The sequence below is a fragment of the Musca autumnalis genome, unplaced genomic scaffold, assembly GCF_047663935.1.
Source record: "Musca autumnalis isolate F117 unplaced genomic scaffold, ASM4766393v1 scaffold_4, whole genome shotgun sequence".
In the NCBI taxonomy this organism is placed as follows: Eukaryota; Metazoa; Arthropoda; class Insecta; order Diptera; family Muscidae; genus Musca; species Musca autumnalis.
The window spans coordinates 20747438-20769871 of NW_027411977.1; the positions used below are offsets into that span (position 1 = coordinate 20747438).

General features: G+C 34.4%; 2 protein-coding genes and 1 long non-coding RNA gene across 20 annotated transcripts; 2 read left to right on the forward strand and 1 right to left on the reverse strand.

The window, feature by feature from the left end:
• Positions 1-94: 94 nt before the first annotated feature.
• Positions 95-3024, forward strand: LOC141403497 (uncharacterized). The gene is made up of 2 exons (XR_012412818.1): positions 95-1589; positions 1751-3024. It is a non-coding gene; the product is annotated as an uncharacterized lncRNA (long non-coding RNA).
• Positions 3025-4893: 1869 nt separating this feature from the next.
• On the reverse strand, positions 4894-22016 carry JIL-1 (JIL-1 kinase). 18 transcript variants are annotated; one of them, XM_073985993.1, is made up of 9 exons: positions 15421-15535; positions 14039-14850; positions 12124-13407; positions 9552-9620; positions 9353-9486; positions 9204-9288; positions 8313-9133; positions 7760-8217; positions 4894-7687 (listed from the first exon to the last, which is right to left on the reverse strand). In XM_073985993.1, the coding sequence occupies exons 3-9, from the start codon at positions 13205-13207 to the stop codon at positions 6052-6054; spliced, it is 4287 nt and encodes a 1428-aa protein (XP_073842094.1). In that variant the 5' UTR covers positions 13208-13407; positions 14039-14850; positions 15421-15535; the 3' UTR covers positions 4894-6051. The 18 variants fall into 18 exon arrangements, with proteins under 18 accessions (XP_073842094.1, XP_073842093.1, XP_073842095.1 ...); XM_073985992.1 differs by having other exon boundaries at positions 14476-14850; positions 15036-15535; XM_073985994.1 differs by having other exon boundaries at positions 15032-15528.
• Iyd (Iodotyrosine deiodinase) lies at positions 19969-21371 on the forward strand. The gene is made up of 3 exons (XM_073982581.1): positions 19969-20045; positions 20213-20570; positions 20629-21371. Exons 2-3 carry the CDS (start codon positions 20408-20410, stop codon positions 21333-21335), a joined length of 870 nt encoding a protein of 289 aa, XP_073838682.1. The 5' UTR covers positions 19969-20045; positions 20213-20407; the 3' UTR covers positions 21336-21371.
• Positions 22017-22434: the final 418 nt, after the last annotated feature.

Sequence of the window (22434 nt, forward strand, 5' to 3'; positions counted from 1 at the left end):
AGTAATATTACCAATAGCAAAGTTTGACTCAATTCGGTTACTCCATCCTAAAGTTATCATGCCCACAATCTTGGCGAAAAATTTTGAACCTTTGTGGGGGAGGTACCGGAAGGAGTGGACCGATATGGTCTATCTTCGAACTTAAACTAAGTTTGGACAAAATATTCAAAGAACCAAAATTTGAATCAAATATGTTGATTCGTTCGAGAGTTATCGTGCGCTCCAACTACGACACATGGTATTATATATGATTTCTGAGGAAGTATGGACTTGCTCCTGAAAAAAATTATATCGTCGTAATGGGGGTAGTGAATACTAGTGGCTGCAACAAAAACCAAAGTGATTCGAGAGCAGGCCTTAAACTGCACTTAAGTAAAATTTTGTGTGAGAGGTACCCGAAGTAGTGGACCAATAGGGTCCATATTGGAGCCTCATTTATGTCTGGTAGAAATGTCACGATGTCCAAAGTATGGACTAATTCGGACATTTTTCAACTTTTGTGGGGAAGGTACCTGAAGGAATGGAACGATATGGCTTATCTTCGAATTTAAACTATGTTTGGACAAAATATTACGAAGGCCAAATTTTGGACCGAATCGGCAGATCCGTTCGAGAGTTATCTTGCCCTCCATCCACTACACACGGTGTTATAGGGGCTTTTCGCATCTTTCAGGATATTTTCTCAGGAAGTATGGACTTGCCCCTGATGAAACTTGTACCGTCGTATGTGGGGCAATGAATACAAGTTGTTGCAACAAACACCAAAGCGATTCGAGAGCAGGTCCTAATCTGAACTTATCCGAAATTTTGTGTGGGAGGTACCGGAAGGAGTGGACCGATTGAGTTCATTTTGGAAACTCATCTAAGTCTGGTAGAAATTTCACGATGTGCAAAGTATGGACCAAATCGGTTACTCCCTTCAAGAGTTATCATGCTCACAAATTTTCCGAACATTTTGGAACTTTTGTGGGGGAGGTACCGGAAGGAGTGGCCTGATATAGCTCATCTTCGAACTTAAACTGAGTTTGGACAAAATATTACGAAAGCCAAAATTTGAACCGAATCGGTTCATCCGTTCTAGAGTTATCGTGCGCACCAGCCAGCCAGACAGACAGACGGACATTGCTAAATCAACTCCAAATTGTCTGAAACACATTTCGTCCAAACATACTTGGGGTCTAAAACCATTATTTCGATGAGGCACATTTTGCCCGTATGAAAGTGTATATACCCTCCTTTCTAGCCTAAAGGTTGAGGGTATAAAAATAGAAAATTATATTACTAAATTTACTGTGGGCAACGCAACTGAAGTTGGGTTGCTATCCATAATCGATATATGTACATCGTAATAGTGGACCACAACTATTTAATTGCTCCCCAACATCCTTCCATACCTCATAAAAAGTGGCTTTAGTTTCGCCAAAACGTCTGACTTCACGAGCTACGTTTGGGTGGGCCTCCTCCATTTTTTCAACCAGCATTTCAAAATACTGTTTTGCAGTAATTTTTACCATTATGAGTACTCAAGCACCAAAAACGTATATAAACGTCAGTTACTTTGTATTCGTGCATGAAACTAGGGGTTCTTAGTCCCGGTCCACACTAGAGTGATTTCATTGAAAAAATTGCATGAAATTATGCGTCTCTAGATCGACCTCCATTGTAGAGTAAAATCATAAAATTGTTGTAGTGGGGAATTCGATTGAAGAACACCTAATTTCATGAAATTTTTTAATGAAATTCACGCTAGTGTGGACCGGGAGTTCCATACTACACCATTTGCAACTTTATTTCAGAAAATAACAGTCGTAATTCAGAAATTTGTAATTCAGAAATTCTATTTGAAATTCAGATATTTTATTTGTAACTCAGATTTTCCATTTGATATTCAGAAATTACATTTGATATTCAGAATATTTCATTTAAAATTCAGAATATTTCATTTAAAGTTCAGAATATTTCATTTGAAATTCAGAACCCTTCAATTATCTTTTCAGAAAATAATCAATTTAGGAAATATAATTTAAATATTTACGTCTACAGAGAGACTTGCTGGCGTTATAAAGTAGTTCTGAATTTCAATTGACATTTTCTGAATTTCTATTGGAATACTCTGAATTTCAAATGAAATATCAAATTTTAATCAAAATGTAAATATGGAGTATTCCGAACTGTCGTAGGGCATTTTTATTACACGTTTAAGATGAAAAGAAGTATTTTATGGTAGCAAATTTTGAAGTTTTAAATATCATGAGTAGACCCGTTTACATTTTGAAAACCAAATTTACAAAATAAAAGTACAAATACAGCTGATTTTCACTTCTAGCTTCTATAAATGTGCCTTGCTCATTTATTAGGGATGAGACATATTTATTCGTCGTTCAGAGAGTATTTCCACGTGAACAACGTAGAAAAATTGTCGTTGACTCACAGAATTTTGTATGGGGAATTAACTAATTTATTCGTATTTGAGGGTTGAACAACGAATAGAGAGCGAATGGTATACCGTGGAAACGGCACATTATAAAAAAGAATACCCACAACATTTCAAAAATAAAAGAAATAAAATTTAAAAATGTTAAAGAAATAAATGTTTAAAACTTGTTTTTATTGACTTTCATTTTTCATTCGTTTTTTTTGGTCCTTAAAATGTTGCTAAAATCATCTTACATAACTCGTATTGTTTTCCTTTTTATTGTTGGCTTTTCTAAAGGAAATTTCTAATAAAATACTTAAATAAAAATAAAATGTTCTACCTACCACCTAATTTCTGTTAAAAACAATATATTGTTGTTGTTGCCATTTTTCTTGCGTGTAAATATGTATCTCCGTTTAAATAATTAAAGACAAAATGCAAAATATAATTCATCGAATAACAACAAAAATGAAAAAAAATATAATGAGAAAATCTTGGCTTATAAATGTAAGCTTTAAAGAAATTTCAACAAATTGATTTAAGAAAAAAATATTTAATTAAAGAAATTATAATAATAAACATTATTATTAGCATTATCAACAAAAAAACACAATTTTAGTGGGGCGGATAATGGACGCTGTTATGTCGAATAGCAAAAATAAAAATCCACCAACTCACAAAATTTTACGGTTTCTTCTAAAATGAACAAACATATTTAGCAGTATAGTGGATATAAGAAAATCTGGATATTTTGAACAGTGTTGGAAATAATGCTTCCCATAATGTATCATCAATGACGACATGACAAAATTCAGTTTTAGTAATGGAAAAACGGTTGTGTTAGGCTTTTGTCAACAGAAATAGTGTTAGAAGATGCGTTGGAAATTAGTTGTGAGCAAGAAGAGATGTGTACCGATAGTCGATAAAGAAAAACCGAAAATAAAATCCCTGATGATGAAAACCGATGACGTTCGAAATATTGGAAGAATAAAAACATAATAAAAACAAAAATTTTGTTTCATTTTCTGACCTAAAAGCCAAACTAAACCAACAGAGATAGTAAGAAGATCCTTTTAGAAGGTATTTTGTTTACTTATGATCCCTTAAGGAGGTCTATTAGGTATAGAAAACCCCTCTAGATTTAGATCCAATATCCATTTATTAAGTCATAATAATGGGAAATTTCTTTAGGTTTTCTATCTACGTAGTTTTCTACCTATAAAGAACGCCTATATGGTTCATTTCGTACAGACAAAATGCCTTTTTTATCCATGGAAGACCCCTTTAATAGGTCTACAAAAATGTTAAAAGGTCTTGTACCTACATGAGACGATTTTAAAATGACCGATTAAAGACCACTTGAAGGACTTCTGTAAGACTTATACATATATAAGAAACCTTTTTAGGAGATTTTATATCTATTAAGGAATCTTCTATATATTCTATTTATTGAACTCATTTTTAGGACGGGATATATCAAAAGAAAACTCCTTGAAAATCTATAAGGAACTTCTTTTGAAGACATCCTATGCAAAAACCGCCTCTCTAGGAGACCCTAAGAGATCTCTTAGGAGTTGGTCTGTTCCATCCAATGCTGTCTGAAGTATGTATTAGGAGGGGCATGTTTATGACCTTGTGATTGACTGTCATAAAGAGTTATCCAAAGTTCAGAATTACGTACATATATATTTTATATAAAAACCAAACAAATTTAAATACATCACATACCTGATATAGGAGACCAACAAATTTGCGAAATGACTTGATTTTAAAATTTTCCGCATCTTTTGAATGTTGGGAATTTAGAGATGACCAGCACTTGCATAACAATTCACTTTCTTTGTTTGTATAGAACACTTCCCACTTAGGCCGCCATCAGACCATCTGCCTTTTCACATGTATGGCATCAGCTGTTCTGTATATTAGTATACCCAAAGTGATAACATACATGTGAAAAAGCAGATGGTCTGATGGCCGCCTTACACTGCAAACGGATTTCTTTTTAATTAGTATTCATATTCCTTGACTTTTCTGTGATTTTCTTATATCCATTATCATCCACCATTAACTAATTCATTTTAGAATTTAAAAATTAAAAAAAAAATTAACTAAACTCTTTAACTGTTTATTTGTGTTGCAGTAGGTTTTCCACTAAAAAACGAAGAAGCAATTCACTTATATAATAAAAGAAATATATTTATGTATATATTAAATAAGTCATAAAATCTGTTCACTATTTCAAACAAACAAAAAAGAAAATCAAAAACTGATTATTTTGCTTAAAACATTTCCTTATGTGAAAAAATAGTCAGTTTTTCTTCCCAAAGGGGAGTTTCAAAGATAAATGGATTGTATAAAAAATACACAATCATTTACCGCCAGAACTTAGGTTATATGTATGTATTACTATTTGTTTTGAATTTCAATATTCTGTGCCTTCTCTTGATAAAGTGAAATCATAAAAAAATATATACGTAGATGTTCATAAATTGTTTATATAAATGTATTAAATATTATTATTATTATTTCTATTACAAAATCAATTTAAATATATATTGGGATCTTATACTTTGTTTAGAGTAGTTAGATATGTTCTATTATAGATATTTGAATAACAACAACGAATTAAAAAGGAGCAAAAAAGCATAATGTATGAAATTACAATTATATAAATTGAAAGGAAAAAATCGAAGATTACAAAAGTATACAACATTTATGTTGTAACAAAAAATATATAGTATGTATTTATAGTTAGTTATATACACAAATCATAATGTAAATAATCATTCAATTTATGTATTTGTGTGATTTTTGTTGTTTAAAGTTTGTCTGAAAGGGGTGGAGGATTTGGCTGGGCAGGACAAGACAAGATCAGATAAATTTTGATTTGTAAGAAAGTGGCAAATAAATTTGCCAGGCGTTTTGTTTGTATCATTTACTTACGCCCTATTCCCTTCAAACTCCTTTTCAATGGTAAGTACACTTAGGTGTGTTTTCTTTTGTACTTTAGAAAACCTAATCCAAAACTGTTGAATTTCTAATAGCTTCAAAACTAATGTAAAATAACAGTAATTTATTTTTAAAACTGAATTGAGTTGAGTTCTTTTGCAAAGAATGTGACTTCTTGAAGATGTTTCGAAATAAAATCAAAAATCTTTTATAACTTCCAGGGTTTCTTATTAATTGAATGGGAAACATAATGCAGTTTGTAGTTTTTTTTATAACCACATATTTTAATGGACTCTTCAATTTCTTAATTAACTAAAACAACACGAACTCAAATAATGTTTAAATTGTTTTAATTCCTATCTAATGTTTATTTATTCATTTGAGAGATAACTTTATTTGTCTTTGCCTTCTCCTCACAAGAGAAGTAATGTGAAATTTTGGATTTCCTAAAAAGTTGTTTTGATTTATTTTTGATATTGTCTTTTTTCTTTCATGTAAAAAAAAAAAAACATTCAAAACAGACTATATTTTTTTTCGAAAGACCTAAGTGCACTTTCCCGGAGAAGAGGTTTGGTATTGTTTATTTTGGGATGTATCTCTTACTTTCTTCTATAAGGATTACCCGGTAATATAGTACATGCAGTGACCAGCTGAGAATAACATAACATAATTATAATACACGGAAATCATTCAAAAACATAACGCGCCCTTTGAGCACGTGTACTACGTGCTGGTTGTCGGCGACTACTTGTCGAAGTTACATCACCAACAGCTGTTTCACTATTTTCTTTATTAGTACTGATATTGTTATTGTTGTTATTGGCAGGAGGTATGTTAATATTGGTTGTTGTTGATTCTTCATGCGGTGCCGTCGTCGTACTTGTCGCTACCTTTTGACGTTCTAAACTTTGCCTACTGCTGTTTTTATTATATACACGTCTTTCGATATTGAAATGCTTTAAAGTCACTTGAGTATGATGTATCATAAGATTAAAAGCACGCCATTTAGCTTTGTATTTGAGTGCTTGAGCTCTACCGTCATTAAAGCCCAGAAAACCATCTTCAATATCTTCCTCCTTAGCAGTTGATGGGACTGCAACAGCAACAGTTTCTGTTTGTTTCTTTAGCACAGCTGTTTGTTGTTGTTGTTTTGTATTTCTCTGTGATATAGTTATTGACTTGGAGTCCAATTTGGTTAGCTTGTCATTTGTGTTTACTCGAGTGCGTGATTCTCCTCTTCTATTGGAATTGTTTTGCAAGGGTTGTACATTGCGTACAGAATTTCTGGCGCTACTGCGTGTAGCTGTTGTCTCCTTCGAAGGCAATTGTTTTGTTTCACTTAGGTATGTACGTTTGAAACGTCTTAACGATGCCAACAAACGCATCAGGTCATTCAGGTGTTGTGTTATTGAAGGCGGCAGATTTTCATCAAAACCTTCAAAGTCTTCCGCGTCGGAAGAATCATCGTCATGTATACTTTGAACTTTTTTGTTATTGTTTGTCTTGTTTTTAACATTCACAATTGCCTTGACTTCATTATAAATGATCTCCTCTTTATTTTGCGCAGTGTGACTCTGATCCAAATCGATAATTGCCATTTGCTTTTCTTTTGTGTCGTTTGTTGTGGTTGGTTCTTCATCAATAAATTCTTCTTGTTCAATATCATTCTCCCTCTCTTCCATGTCGTCTTCTTCTTTCTCTTCATTGATGGGTTCGAGTTTAACATTTTCCTCAGCTATTTCACCTGTTGCCATATCAATAATGTCAGCTTGCTGTGTATCTACATCACCAATAGATGACTGCGGTTGCATAACTGAAACTTTCTCTTCAATCTTTTGTTCCTCAATATCTTCTTCATCCTTCAAATTTGCTTCACATTTGATTTGTTCTACAGGCTGTGTAATTACGGCATAGTTCTCCTCAATATCGTCTTCCACACCCTGGACATCTTCATGTATAACATGGAACCAACTGTGTTCAACAATCTGCAACAGGGTTAATCTCTTTGTTGGATCTTTTTCCAAGCAACCACTTATCAGATTTTGTAACTCTGTACTGGCTTCTTGCCAACGTGCCGATTCCATATAAAAGTCTTCATTTAAGATCCTTTCTTTATGCACATCCAAACTAACTGTACGATCCTCTCGGCCCCGCCGAAAGGGAGAATGACCCATATACATTGTATATAATGTGGCACCTAAACACCAAATATCCACAGCTTTGGAATACGTACCCATATCTGGATCCTCTAGCATTTCTGGTGGTGCATAGTCAATGGTAAAGCGCGGTCTATCATTCCAGTATTCCACGTCGCCATGATAGCTACAAAATGAGTAGACAAAAAGAGACGATCAAACAAATTGCAAATGAAGACATGTAGTTTTTAATATTTACCTCGCTGCTCCAAAGTCCACCAATTTTGTTTCGCTCATATCATCACCAACGAAAATTATATTTTCTGGTTTCAGGTCCCCGTGGATAAATTGTCTCTTATGTATATGCTGGACAGCATCCAACATATGTACTATTACATTTAGGCAAGACAGTTCGTCCATTCCTTCCTCGTGATGGATAATAAAATCTGAAAGTTCACAGCCAGGTACATATTCTTGTACAATCCATATATCCGAACCACTACGATATGCTCCTAAATATTGCGCTATATATTTATGACCATCTTGGGCACATGAGATCAAAGCATCTAATTCGGAGGGTCTATATCGGCTAAATGGTATAACTTTAACAGCAACATTACAATTGTTTGACTCATCCCAACCGAGGTAGCATTTGCCAAAAGCACCATTGCTACACAGTTCTTTGAGTTCTATGTTATTGGGAGCAGGTAATGGATCCTGTAAGAGAATAGAAATAATACTTGTGAAACAACCGAAAAACACAACATTGACCATTTTTAATTTTGTTTCAAATGGCGTGCGCGGTTACTTACCAAAACAGTTTTATTACAATATTCTATGTAATTATTTGGCTGAGTTTCACTTTCCGGCTCAATTTTACGATGCTGCGGTGCAACATATGAATAGCCACGAAATAGACGATGTGTATTCGCAGGTACCGGAGCCGGTGAATCAATAACTGGTTGCTTGGTAAATTCTTCACTGAAATTTTGCGTATCATCTTCACTATCCAGGGCCGGTTTAAAGGGAGCTTTTCGCCTTTTACTCTTCAGTTCATTCCAGTTGATACCACGAAAGAATGGATGATTTTTAATTTCCGTTGCATTTGGACTATTGCCACCCAAACGCTTCTTCGGGTCTTTGTGTAACATTTTCAATATGAAATCTTTTACATGTTCACTCAATGTTGGAGGTAGTACGGGATCGACTTTTTGTATACGACGTGATATATCACTTTGGGAATTTTGTTGTTCGACGACGGTAAATGGTGAGGCACCAGTAAGTAGTTCATAGGTTAAAACACCTACTGACCACCAATCAACGGCCAAATCATGACCATTTGGACCAGCTCTTATTATTTCCGGAGCCATATATTCTAGAGTACCACAAAAACTGTGAGCACGATGATCTGAATCTGGAGCGAATATTTTCGATAGACCAAAATCGGCTAGCACAATGTGTCCCTGGCCATCAAGTAAAATATTCTCCAATTTTATGTCACGATAAATAATGCCCAATTTGTGAAGATGTTCAAGGGCCAAAACAACTTCGGCTATATAGACACGTACGGTGGATTCGGAAAAATGTTCGGCCTTATACAAATGCGTAAATAGTTCACCACCACTGACATAATCTGTAACAAGAATAGAGATTAGTTTTCGTAAAGAAAACACTTACGCATATTAAGTATGACGATTACTTACCCAAAACTAAATATAGTTTCGAATCCGTTTGAAAGGCATAGTGCAAACCCACAAGGAAGGGACTTTGTTGTATAGCCTCAAGTACCTATAATAGGTTGGGCAAATGAATTAATTGTTACAAATTTATTTAAATTATCACAAAAACATACCTGTCGTTCGGTGGTAGTGTGTTCGGCAGTTTTCTTCTTTTGTACAACGGTATCCTTCTTCAGCACCTTCATGGCATACAATTGATCTTTATCTTTGCCCTTTAGTTTACGAACCAAAAATACCTTTCCATAAGCTGATTTAGAATAAAAGGAAATATTAGTGAAGAGTTTTCGTAAAAATAATTTTCCTGTGACTTACCTCCTGTTCCAAGAACACGTATCAGTTTAAAATGGGATAAGTCTACTTGTTCTTCTTGTTTTACAACATCTAAAAGAAATGGAAAAGGAAATAATGATGTGAAATAAATAACTAAAATAGAAAAAATATCATTTCGGTTGGATCGAATTTTTCCATTATAAGGGAAAACTAGGCCAGACAGTAGTTCCCTTGGAAGCGTTTGTGTTCTATAATGAACTGAGTAACTGACTCTCATATAAACTCAATGATGTGGAGTTTTTAAGCAGAAATATTCTGCGTTTAAGTCAAAGCAGACTGGATTTCATAAAATACGAGACTGTTCAAAAGTGCAGATCTGTCCTAGCGGTCTGTCTTTTTATTGACAAATTCAGTATGTTCTATTGCGAGAAGACCATAAAGGTACTAGGTCAATCAGACCAGTTATTTTACGACGTAGATCAGATATGCCTCAAATGCCTACTATACATTTAATCTCCTTCTAGTTTGTAGAGTACTCCAACTCCACTCCAACCAACATACTACTTCTTTCCTTTGCTCCCTTCCTTCTTCTTCTTGTTATATCTTTTCAATATGAATATGTACATCGAAAAGACAATTCCCTATCAATCAGTTCTATGGATACTAACGTAAATTCAGCAAAGTTAGGGAAGAAGGTGCTTTCTTCAGAGGATATAAATAAGAAACACAATTTTGAGTAATCATGTAGCAGATCGAGGTTGCCGCGGCTTAAGATGAGTTTAAGCATTAAGCTCGGATCGGGACCACATTTTTTCCACATGTAGGTCTTGTTACCCTGATCACAAATATATATAACATTCTTTGCGGAAGTCCATACTTCCCGAGATATGGGCCTCCGAAGTTCCGAAATTTCTCTTGTTAAATGTCGGCTACTTGGAGAAAATTTTTAATTTAAAAGAAAATGTTGCTCCCGTTCCCTAGATTGGCCCCTGTCCATAGCAGAAAGTCTTAAATCCCCGGCCGAAGGCCGGCTATATAGAAAAAATTATAATTTTATCCGAGCTTAATGCTTAAACTCAACTTGCTCCGTTGCCGCTAGGCCGCAGTCGACCGCAGCAAGTTTGCACTAGAAAAGAGGTAAAATGATAAAATGATGTATTATCCTCAGGGTATTCATTCCCCTGTTTAGAAGATGAAGATGATGACTTCCAGGTGAAAAACTCGACAGACATATGAAACTAGACGAACATTTCAAATACATCCCGAAGGTAGAGTCAGTAAGAATCATTGGGTGCAGCTGGATAGTCGTTTGGGGAAATTCAGCTGGTTGGAAGACTGTTGGACCAGGTATGATAGAGAAGCAACTTTCAATTGCTTAAAAGTTGTCAATTTTCCAAGGCGAAAATTGATCAGACGATCAACAGCTAAACAGAATGTCCTTTGGAGAAGCTAAACTCAATGTGATTGTAATCGCGGAATTTCTCGGATGCAGGATATGTAGATTAATTAGGGAGAGATTTTCCAGCTACGATAGCAATTTTCAATGTCATCAAATTTGTGCAAGAAGTCAATCCAAGAGATTAGCAACAGCATAGTAGTCAATTGCAGAGGTAAAATTCAACATGATTGTGACCACTGAAATCAGCAGGTTGACGGGTACAACATTATTGCCACCTTCGATATAGGATGCAAGAGATATAGGTGAGTGGATAGAGAAAGAGATTTTCGAGACATCAACATTGCTGCACTCGCTGTTGGTGAGACAAAGTTTACCAACAAAGGCGCGATAGGCGACAATACTAGCACTTTAAATGGAAGACAATATTTAGGACGGAGGACTATAACGAACAAAAAAATTAAAGTGCTTCGTGTAACCCACACTCGAAAAATTGAATCATTTGCCTAATACTCCAAATTGATAAAAGTGAGAAAACCAGAATTTCGTAGCATAAGATGGTTTCCAGGCGTGAAGACATGATCACAGTTAACTGGGTTATATGGCAAATCATTGGGATATGTGCCCACATATGTTAAACCAATCCGTTATAGATAATTTAGAGTCGTTTTAGCTCCGTGCATGCATCTGCTAAAGTACTGCTTGAGATGAACTTTTTTCGAGGGCAAGTAAATTCACACTTTCCGTGTTACTGGACATAATGCTCAACAAAAACTTTGCCAGCACCAAATAAAGTGACTAACTAACGAAACTTTACAAACTTACATCAATCATTCCTCCCTAAGAGAAGTTCAAAATATTCCCTTAAGTGCAGTTCAAAGGATATTCGAGGATCACTTTCAAAAGTTCAGTGAAAATAGACCCTGTGGTCCCGATTAAAACAATATACATATTTTTTTCTGTGGCTAGTCATGCTTCCTGCTATAGTGGCCCAAAAGCTCTAAACTAAACTGACTTCACGATAAATATCGAATGGAGAGGCCGACAACATTCGTCCAATTTTTGCACACATCATTAAGAACAACATTCGTCCAACCTGTGCCGAAAACATTAGTCCAATCTTTGCATCCATCATGAAGAACATTTAGGGTGCACTACTGCCAAATAAATTTTCAGAAAAATAACGCAATATAAACAAAATAATAAACAAAAACTTACAATTGGTAGGAACTTGTGTAACTTCCTCAATTTCACGCTGCAAACGTTCCACATCAGAACTTGAATTGTTTTGGCCATTATCAGTAGTACCCTTTTTGTTGGATGAATCTTTTTTACTTGTACTACCACTTCCAGTAGCAGTGCCATTGGTTGCAGCTTTTGAGCCAGATGCCTGTTGTTTTTCAGTAGCATAATTTTGTATCGAATGGTTACTATTACTTCCACTGCTGCTGCCATTTACAATATAGGTAGGAACACTACCACCACCGCCGCTGCTGGCTTTGACGTTTCCCGAACTATTACTTGCTACACTGCCGTTTTTCATTTTATTTGGTTTCGTAGAAGTGGAGGTGACAGCTTTGGGTTCTTCTTCACCTTCATCACTGTCATCAGGGACTTCAAATATTTCATCAGGTTTAGAGGATGTTGCTTTTGTCATCTTTGGATTTTTTACATTTGAAGATTGTTGATAGTTGGTGTTGCTGTTGCCACCTCCTCCACTAGCATAAATGTTATTGTTGTTGTGATTGTAATTGGCACTTGAACTTATTTTACTATTTGATATAGGATTATTTTTGGTTTTTTGTAAGTTATTATTATTGTTGTTGTTGTTTTGGGAATTACTAATATATTCCCGATTTTTCTGATTCTGTGAATTGTTATAGAGATATGATGGAACTTTACGTTGATCTGTGTGATTTTCATAAATGTTGTTGTTGTTTGCATAGGTGTTACGGGATGATGACGTGGAGGAGGATGTGTCTTTTGGTGGTGCTGCTGACGATTTAGTTAGGTTTACTCCTACTCCTCCTCCTGCTGCTGACGAATGCGTTGAGTTATAGACCTTTTGACGTTTACCATATTTGGCCATATCAGTAGAACGTTGTCTTATGCGTTTATTACCACCACCTCCTCCGCCACTATATCCATAGGCATCTTCTGAAATATCCTCATAGTAACCACTTTCGTGATTCACTTGCCTACGATTGGACATTTTCTTATAATTACTTGAGTTATTGGTACTGTTGGAATAGTTGTATGATGAAGAAGAGCCTTTGTTTACACTATTTTGGTAACGACTCATGTTAGAGTTGATGTACCACTAGTTGTTTTTGTTTTCAATTTGTTCTACTATATATTTTCTTAATATATAGGTTTGTTGTTGTAAAGTCTCCTTGTTCCTTCGAAGATCACCACCTCGGTAGTAGTATTGCTCCTTTTGGTGGGGGTACTAAGGAAGCGTTAAATAATGCTTAGTATTGATTGTTGGTCATCATTGTTAAACTGAAAACAGATAAAAAAGAAGACACAATAAATAAGAATATAAATAATAAAAGATAAATATCATTGGATAACGGATAAGCAGAAAAATGAGGCCATGGTGAAAAAACTTTCTTCTTACAAACGAATGGGGACAAGATCGTTTTGTTTTTACACCACCACACCACACAGCCCACCTCCTACCTTGTAAAATAGAAAATAGTGTGATTTTTTTGTTGTGGTTGTTGTGTTATGGAATCCCTGCCCTCGTGTTGATAGGTATGTTGTTTACCTCAACATACTATGTATGCGCCGTGACGTCTCGATTCACTTGGTTTTGGAACTGTATCCTAATTCCCAAAAATAAACTCACATAAAGATGTACAACAAAATGAAGAATCTCGCACACACATTTCCCAATTTCTTATAGTACGGACAGAGCGACGAAGACAATAATAATGCAATAACTGATGAAAATGTCAATTGGCAGAGCGTACGAAGCGAGCGAACGTCAACACGACGACAAGCCAGTGACTTTTGGTTGCAGTGCAAAACAGTGTATATGTGGTGCTTGCTTGGGATCTCTTCTCTGACAGCGTTTTTGTATGTGTTGACTGAATGAAAAACAAATTTTGTTTATAATTTGTCAACTTACTTTTGTAGCCTCATTTACAAAAATACATATTGGCCAAGAGGGTGGGAGCAATAGTAGTTCTTTACTAGGTTTAGTTTTTCTACTTCTTAATTCCGAGCCACCAAATGCCACCACACACTCATACAACATTAATTTTACAATGGAAATAAATTTCAACATATTCCGTCTGTCTGTCTGTCCCGCATACGATAATGATGATAACTACAAGGTGAAACCCCATCACATAAGCAAACGCTGAACAATAATGTACTCCGTATGATGCATATGTATGCTGGTGTTGCTGCCGCCACAGAAGTGAGAGTAGTCGTCTCAATGGCATTTACATTTTCCCACTTATTCTTTCGAAAACACAAAAATATTCACAATTTTTTACAAATTACTTGGATTTATCTCCTATTTTGTTCGTTAATATTGCAAACAATCAGAAAAAAACATGCCTTCTTTTTGGAATTAAAATATTTCCGCGTATGGTTGGTTTGGTTAATGATTTCGACGTCGTGTCATATAGACTAATCAACACACGCACCGTCGTAAATTCACCATTTCACACAAAACACGAACACACACACTCACTCATGCGTTCGCGAGACACTCATACATTAGCGCCGTTTTCATTTTTGAAAGTTTGTTTCCTTCGATTATTCGTCGTAACTACAAACACAATTGCAATGTAAATGCAGCACAGCAAGAGAAATTGTTTCTTCTTCTACTTCTTTATTCTTTCCCTCACTTTTATTTACATAAATTTTGTATTTATTATGTTGTTTTTACCCAATTTATTAGTTTAACACTTATTGGCTTTTAAATGTTTTCTAAAAAGTCACAAATTTTAATTATTTTCTCCTTGTACTGGCTCAAAACAAAAAAGATAACTCCGCTAGTTGATTTCTGAATTTCGTTTGGAAGAAAACAGTGTTGCCAATAGTATGTTTTTACACATTCAACATATCTTTTAGTGAAATACCAAAACAAATTACATTTCACACAAATTACCAACAAAAATTTTCCATTATTTCTTGTACACTTTTGAATTACTAACGCGTAGCATATATATAATATTATTATTTTTTTACTTTAAATTCAACTAAAATCATTCAAAACAATGACCTCTAAAAACACCAAACAAATCTCATTTTATTTATACACTGGCAACTCTGCCACACAAATGACATTTCTAAAAAACGCGAAGTTGTTTCAAAACAAATTTCACAAAAAACGAAATTAATAACAGGGTGCACATTTTCCCATAGAAGAGGAAGAGCGGAAGAAAAGCAGAGCTGTTGGTGTTAACTTCGGTAGAATTATTCTTATGAAACACTTCACGCGTGTTTAATAATTTATTTGCATTACACTTGAATTTCTTTTATATAATTTATTCTTACACGGATAATTTTTTCAATCGTACTTTTCCTAACAATTGTCAAAGAAAAACGATAAGAACCGTAGTAACGCGTTTTCGTGCGCAGTTATTTTTATGTCAAAGAACTGATGAAACTTGTTACTTGCACTTGTATTCGTTTGACAGCTGACAACAGGGTGTCTTAAAAATTGCAATATTCAACTGATTTGCAAGTGTTTTTTGTGGGGAAATAGTAGAAAAAACAAATAAATTGGAAATAAAAATATTATCTTGCCAAATGATACATTTTTCTTTATCATAAGTCGACAGAATGATCATTGAATACGATAATATTGGTAAATATTTTATTAAATCGATTAGAGGTAGTTTACACTATCTATCAATGTCATATGACACGAAATAAAAACATTCCATATCTACCCACGCAGGCAATGTGTAGACGTAATTTTATTACATTTTTGCTGGCGTGGACGCACAAAATAAATGGGGTAAGGAAAATCCCCAATATTGCACATATTAAGGGCTGTTTACACCATATATCAATGTCATATGAGCTGTCATTTCTTTCATCCATTCGACATTCTCTATGTTTGTCAAAATTGACGTCATCCATACAACTTTCAATTTGTGCGTTCATACCTACAAGTGTTATTTTCGTATGACATAACCTATAAATATAAAAACAGCTGTTTTTGTCATTGTTTACATTTATTGCTGAGTTGCAAATTTGGGCAAATTTTAATTTTGGTTGAAGGAAAATGAATATCTAGCATGTTTGTTGTGGTAGAATAGGTTTTTGGGGTTATAGGGGCATTCATGTTTTTGCCACAAAGCAATCATTTCCAAGACTGCTTCTTTCGACCAATCGATCTGAAAATAACATTATAAACACCCTTTATTTACTTTTCTAAATATTTTAATATGAATAACTTTCCATTTTCTTTTTTAAAAGATTTTGTTTTTCATTTTTTTTTTTTTTTGAGAATGCCAGAAAACAACTGATAAATTTATGTTTACATACGAGAATGCCGTATCAAATAGAGCGCTCCCTAAATGAAAAATGTACATATGAGTTGCCAAATCATTTTGATAGATGAAAATTTTCATAGTGGTCACACTATGTGTACAACATTCGCAGGTAGAAAATTTGACATCTCATACGACATTGATAGATGGTGTAAACAACCCTTTAGTGACTATATAATGATGGAAAATTTCATGTCATATGACATTTACATATAGTGTAAACTACCCCTTAAATGGACTTTGGATATGTAAATAGTCATTAGATCCTTATAATAGAACGGACGGCAATTGTCAAAATGAATACATAAATTATAGCGCATTTACATCAAACAAATTTTATAAGCAATTCTCGTCATAACTGTCAATTTAATTAAATATCCGCCAATTTTTTCAAAATTACTTAATTAGACACCTAAAACAAGTTTTTTTGGGCAAATACGTTTATAAAGTTATTCTATGTTATTTTCAATTTATTTTCTTACATTCGAAACTAGCCCATAGGGCCAAGTGCGGTTCTAAAAACTACAAAACATTTACTACTCAATAATAGGCCTGTTCGATAACTTCGCAAGTGAAAAGTATTTGCAAGTTCTTGCAACAACTTCTCAGTTCTCTTTTACTGAACAAGTTTGTTATCGAACAACATTTTGTAAAAGTTTGTACAAGCTTTAGAGTTATCGTATAGACCTAATCTTTCTCAAATTTATGCTAAAAGTACGTTTTTATACAACAGGATTTAACAAACCCACTGGGTTTCAAATGTCAATTCCTTTGCGTATACGTCAAATAAATCCTCATCAAGAAAGTTAACCCTGTAAATGGCTATAATATAAACATGGCCTTATAGCCTTTTGCAGAGTTAACCTCCTTAATGAAGATTTATATGACGTATACGCAAAGAGATTGACATTTGAAACCCAGTGGGTTTGTTAAATTAGGCTATATAAACGTACTATAAGGGTGCCACCGTGGTGCAATGGTATGCACGCCCGCCTTGCACACAGAAGGTCGGTGGTTCGATTCGCCGGCCAGGCAACATCAAACATTTTTCAACGGTGGCAAAATACCCCTCAGTAATGGTGGCGACATTTCCTGAGTATTTCAGCCTTGTAAAACTTCTCTGCAAGTGGTGTCTTTAGACACGCCGTTCGGACTCGGCGATAAACAGTAGGTCCCATATCATTGAGCTAATATGAATCGGGGTGCACTCATTGATATGAGAGAAGTCTCCCTTGTCCCGTATGGGATGTTGTGGAACAATGTTTTTTATGTTAAACGTACTATAAGTTTACATTTAAGAAACCCACTCGATTTAAACGGCTTATAGCACGGTTACACTACAGCTTTTTGCCGGTTTAGCCCACTTCATGAGGATTTATTTGCTTAATCTGGTTAAATCTGACCAGATTTGCCATACAAAAACTAAATCCTCTCACGGCTGGGTTTATTTTAAATCCGGCACAAATCCACCACAAATGCAGTGTTGTATTCGATGTATGTGCAAAAAAATGCAACTATGCTCAAAAAGTACCAAAAGTTGTCGTGTAGTGGCCTATATAAATCTAAAGTTATTTAAAAATCATAATTATTGCTCTGTTCCAGAACCTGCAAGAAGCTACTATTTTTTACTACGATAACATTTTTTCCTTTATGTTATCGGAAAAATAGTAAAAATTATTAGATTCTTGCAGTACTGGAACAGACCAATTGTTTTTTTTTTACATTAGACACTTTTTTAACCAAAAGTACCATGGTACAAAAATGTATAACTGCGTGTAAAATATACGAGAAATCGTAAAAGTGTAAAACACGACTTTATTACATTTTCGGTAAATGTTTGCTTTGCCCATTGTTTATGCATTTTATCCCATATTTTTAGTTTTCCAATCAATCACAATACTGTTTACATACTTAACCTTCAATAGCGTAACCGGGGTATTAAATGGCGTTAAGTGCAAACGGGATATTAAATGTCAAATAAATGCTTTGTTCCTTTAAGTGCAAAATCTTCAAGTTTTACCACTTTCTACTCGAGAAGTCCCGGTCCACACTAGCTTAAATTTCATTAAAAAATTTCATGAAATTAGGGTTCTTAAATCGAATCCCCCACTACAGCAATTTTATGATTTTACTCTACTATGGAAGTCGATCTAGATACGCATAATTTCATGCAATTTTTTCAATGAAATCACTCTAGTGTGGACCGGGACGAAGCGTTCCTTTATCGAAATAATCTAATTATAACAGGCAAATATAAAATTTAAAAATGTATAAAAAACACAAACATTTTTAGAAAAACCGAAAAACATGAATGAAATGTTAACGGTTCAACGATTGGTATACATTCAAAGCATAGTAATTTTTTCTTCTCTTTCATAGCAGTTACATTTATTGTCTATTGTTTCAAATTCGAGCACTAATCTAGAAACTAAAGTAAAATACTGTTTGGTTTACATTTACGAAATCCACTCGATTTCAACTGTCAAATCCATAGGTTAAACGAAATCTCATCTGGATTTCATTTGACGTTTGAGCTATGGAATTACCAGTTGAAATCGAGTGGATTTCGTAAATGTAAACTTATGCTTGGTTTACATTTACGAAATCCACTCGATTTCAACTGTCAATTCCTTTGCGTATACGTCAAATGAAAACTCATCTGAAATCGATTGGATTTCATTTGACGTTAGAGCAATGGAATTGACAGTTGAAATCAAGTGGATTTCGTAAATGTAAACCAAGCATTAGCATACCTGTCTGTATACCAAAAAGTTATTTTGGCATAGACCAAGGACACAGCACTCAGCAATTTGATAAAAAGTACTTTAGTATGAAACTCGATCTAAGAACACCTAATTTCATGAAATTATTTCAGTGAAATCACTCGGGACATAAGCCATAGGCATAAATATACCCAGCAAATATTTTTGGAAGTTTTGCATATGGAGTTATGATTTCACTACATCCTTCGATGCAGTTGGATACCATTTATAAGCAGTTGCTTTGGAGAGACCTACAAAAAACCAGTTGGTTGATCCCTACCCGCCGCTGGCAAAATCATTTCTTCTAAAATAAAAAAGATTGTACACATTTCTAAAAGGCTCTGCACGTACATACGGCGCGTTGAGCAACCACATGAAAACTTCAAGAACAATCTTGGCATCACTTACACATTTTTCATGTGGTTGTTGTTAATAACGCGCGACTCGACTCACAACGCACCGTATGTGCCAAGGCCATAAAAATTTGTTATAAAATAAAGAAATAAAAACTAAAGTAGCGAACATTTTTGCGGTAATTCACGAGACGGAAATTTTGAGTAAGTGGAGTTGGAGTCCATTTCGAAAGCTGAACTAGTGGATGTGAATTTCGGGAATAAGTTATTCATAACATGTGGAAACATGTGTTTCGATTTGCGTTGACGCATATTTTATAAAACATGTTGGATGTAAATGTCTTCTAAAGTGGAAGTGTAAAATACGTTTGAGAATCGGTTTAAATAGATTAATGTGAGCAAATACCCCGATTACATTTAACCGGATTAACCCAGTGGGTTTGCGTTTCAAATGTCAATTCCATAGCGCAAACGTCAAATAAATCCTCATGAAGTGGATTAACCCGGTAAAAAGTCTAATGTAACCGTACAAAAAATCTCGCTTGCTCCTGTTGGTCAAGACATTTAGCATTGCCGTTTTTTATTTTAAAAATATGTATTATCATTTATTTTTTTGCATAAACAAACCCACTGTCTTAAATTATTTACGCTTTTTTCCATAACAATACAAAAGTTCACATTGATACTACATTTAAAACCTGTATTGCCTTATCAAGTAAAATACATACATATGTACATATTTTGCAATGTGCGTGTGTTCGTGTACTGATACTCAGCATCCCAGCACATAATGAATTGACCTACATTTTACTTCGACACATTTCAAAAGCAATTTTAAAGTCAATGAACATTTTTGTACATTCGTTCAATGGAAATGGAATGGCAAGAGATTTTGGAAACTTCAGTATTTCTTAAATATTGGAATGTTCTACTAACAGTAATACTTGTTGCTATAATTAGTAAATGGATATGGAATAGAAGGGGCACTAAAGAATTGCCGAAGAATCATGAAACGAATGAAGAAATACTTGGTAAGAAAACTATAATAACGACATTTTTAATATTAACTAAAAAATTAAAAACTTTTAGCGGATTCTAGTTCCAATGCTGAAGACATCGATTACACGCCGGCACTGGAGGAAAAAGAACATATACCATACAATGGTGCCAAAGTAACATTGTCCGGTGGAGCTGCAGAATTCTACAAAATAATGAATGATAGACGTAGTGTGCGAGCATATCGAACAGAACCCATACCACCTATAGATGTAATTGAAAATTGTATACAAGCTGCTGGCACATCGCCAAGCGGAGCCCACACGGAACCATGGACTTTTTGTGTTATTACAGATCCCGAAATTAAGCAAAGCATACGTGATATAATTGAATCGGAGGAAGAACTTAATTATGCCCAACGTATGCACAAACAATGGACAACAGATTTAAGACCTTTGAAAACAAATCACATAAAACGCTATTTGACTGATGCTCCATATTTGATTTTGGTTTTTAAACAAACCTACGGCATTACAAAGGAGGGAAAACGCAAACAACATTATTATAATGAAATTTCGGTGTCTATAGCTGTCGGTATTTTGCTGTGTGCCCTGCAGTCAGCTGGCTTAAGTTCCCTCATAACAACACCACTAAATTGTGGTCCAGCTTTGCGTACTTTATTAAATAGACCTGTTAATGAAAAGCTATTAGTTTTAATGCCAGTAGGTTATCCTGCGGAAAATTGTAAAGTTCCTGATTTAGAACGTAAGCAATTGAATGATATTATTGTTAAATATTAATTTTATGATTGCTTTAAATAAATATTTATTTTGAAATGCCCTTGTATTATTTTGCAGTTACTTGAAAGTTAAACCTAAAAAGTTACATAACGCGATTTATGCGCTTATGGTCTGTTTTTGGACCAAATTATGGGTACTTTACACGATATGTTTTTTGCATATGAGTTGTCACTTCTCCCATACAAAATGTATATGAAACGTGACAACTCATACATATGTAAAAAACATATCGTGTAAAGTACTCATTAGTTGCGTAGACAAATATGATTTTTCTGTTATTTCGGATGTTATTTGCTTCATATTTGGCAGAGACGAGAAGTTTCTTTTTGGTCCTCGACATCTACGTTATAAGAGGTTTTAGTCCAATTTACATATGCACATTAAATGATTTCGTTTTACGAAATCCTAGAACAAATGAAGTGTATTTACATCTGTTTTTTTGCGTCATTTGTTCACATATACACACGCACTCAATAACACATACACGCACACACAATAATACAACACACGTACACAATATTTTTTATTCGGAAGAAATAGGAATTTCACAACACAACTGTTTATCAACTAATTTGACTTATTTCAAAAACAAAAAACATAATTTTTGCAAGTGTTTTTAACTATTTATTTTCACTTTTGATATTGTTTGAGTATTTTTGTTTTTCTCCATCATACAACAACAACATAAAACAGTTGCATTTTTCGGTAGTATATGACAAAAACGCAGGGTTGCTTATAAAAGTATGGTGTTTTCGTGCGTTGTTTAGAATAAATGAAGTAGCTATCGTCATTTATTTTTGTATGGTAAATGACGCAAAATGTTGCCTGTTTTAGCAAATAAATGACGAAACAGCTCTAAATGACGAAAAAGTTGCTAATGTAAATTGGACATTTGATTGTACTTGAAGTAAACACTTATGCTTGGTTTACATTTACGAAATTCACTCGATTTCAAGTGTCAATTCCAATGATTAAACGTCAAACGAAATCCAATATATTTCAGATGAGTTTTCATTTGACGTATACGCAAAGTAATTGACAGTTGAAATCGAGTGGATTTCGTAATGTAAACCAAGCATTAGAGCACATTTATGTACAT

Excerpts from the sequence above, each read along its gene's own strand:
- JIL-1 (XM_073986006.1), bottom strand. The coding sequence starts at position 13,207 with ATGAGTCGTTACCAAAATAGTGTAAACAAAGGCTCTTCTTCATCATAC. Across the intron at positions 9,134-9,203 it reads GAAACTATATTTAGTTTTGG|ATTATGTCAGTGGTGGTGAA; the intron begins GTAAGTAATCGT and ends TTCTTGTTACAG. Across the intron at positions 8,218-8,312 it reads ATTGTAATAAAACTGTTTTG|GATCCATTACCTGCTCCCAA; the intron begins GTAAGTAACCGC and ends ATTCTCTTACAG.
- Iyd (XM_073982581.1), top strand. The coding sequence starts at position 20,408 with ATGGAAATGGAATGGCAAGAGATTTTGGAAACTTCAGTATTTCTTAAA. Across the intron at positions 20,571-20,628 it reads AACGAATGAAGAAATACTTG|CGGATTCTAGTTCCAATGCT; the intron begins GTAAGAAAACTA and ends AAAAACTTTTAG.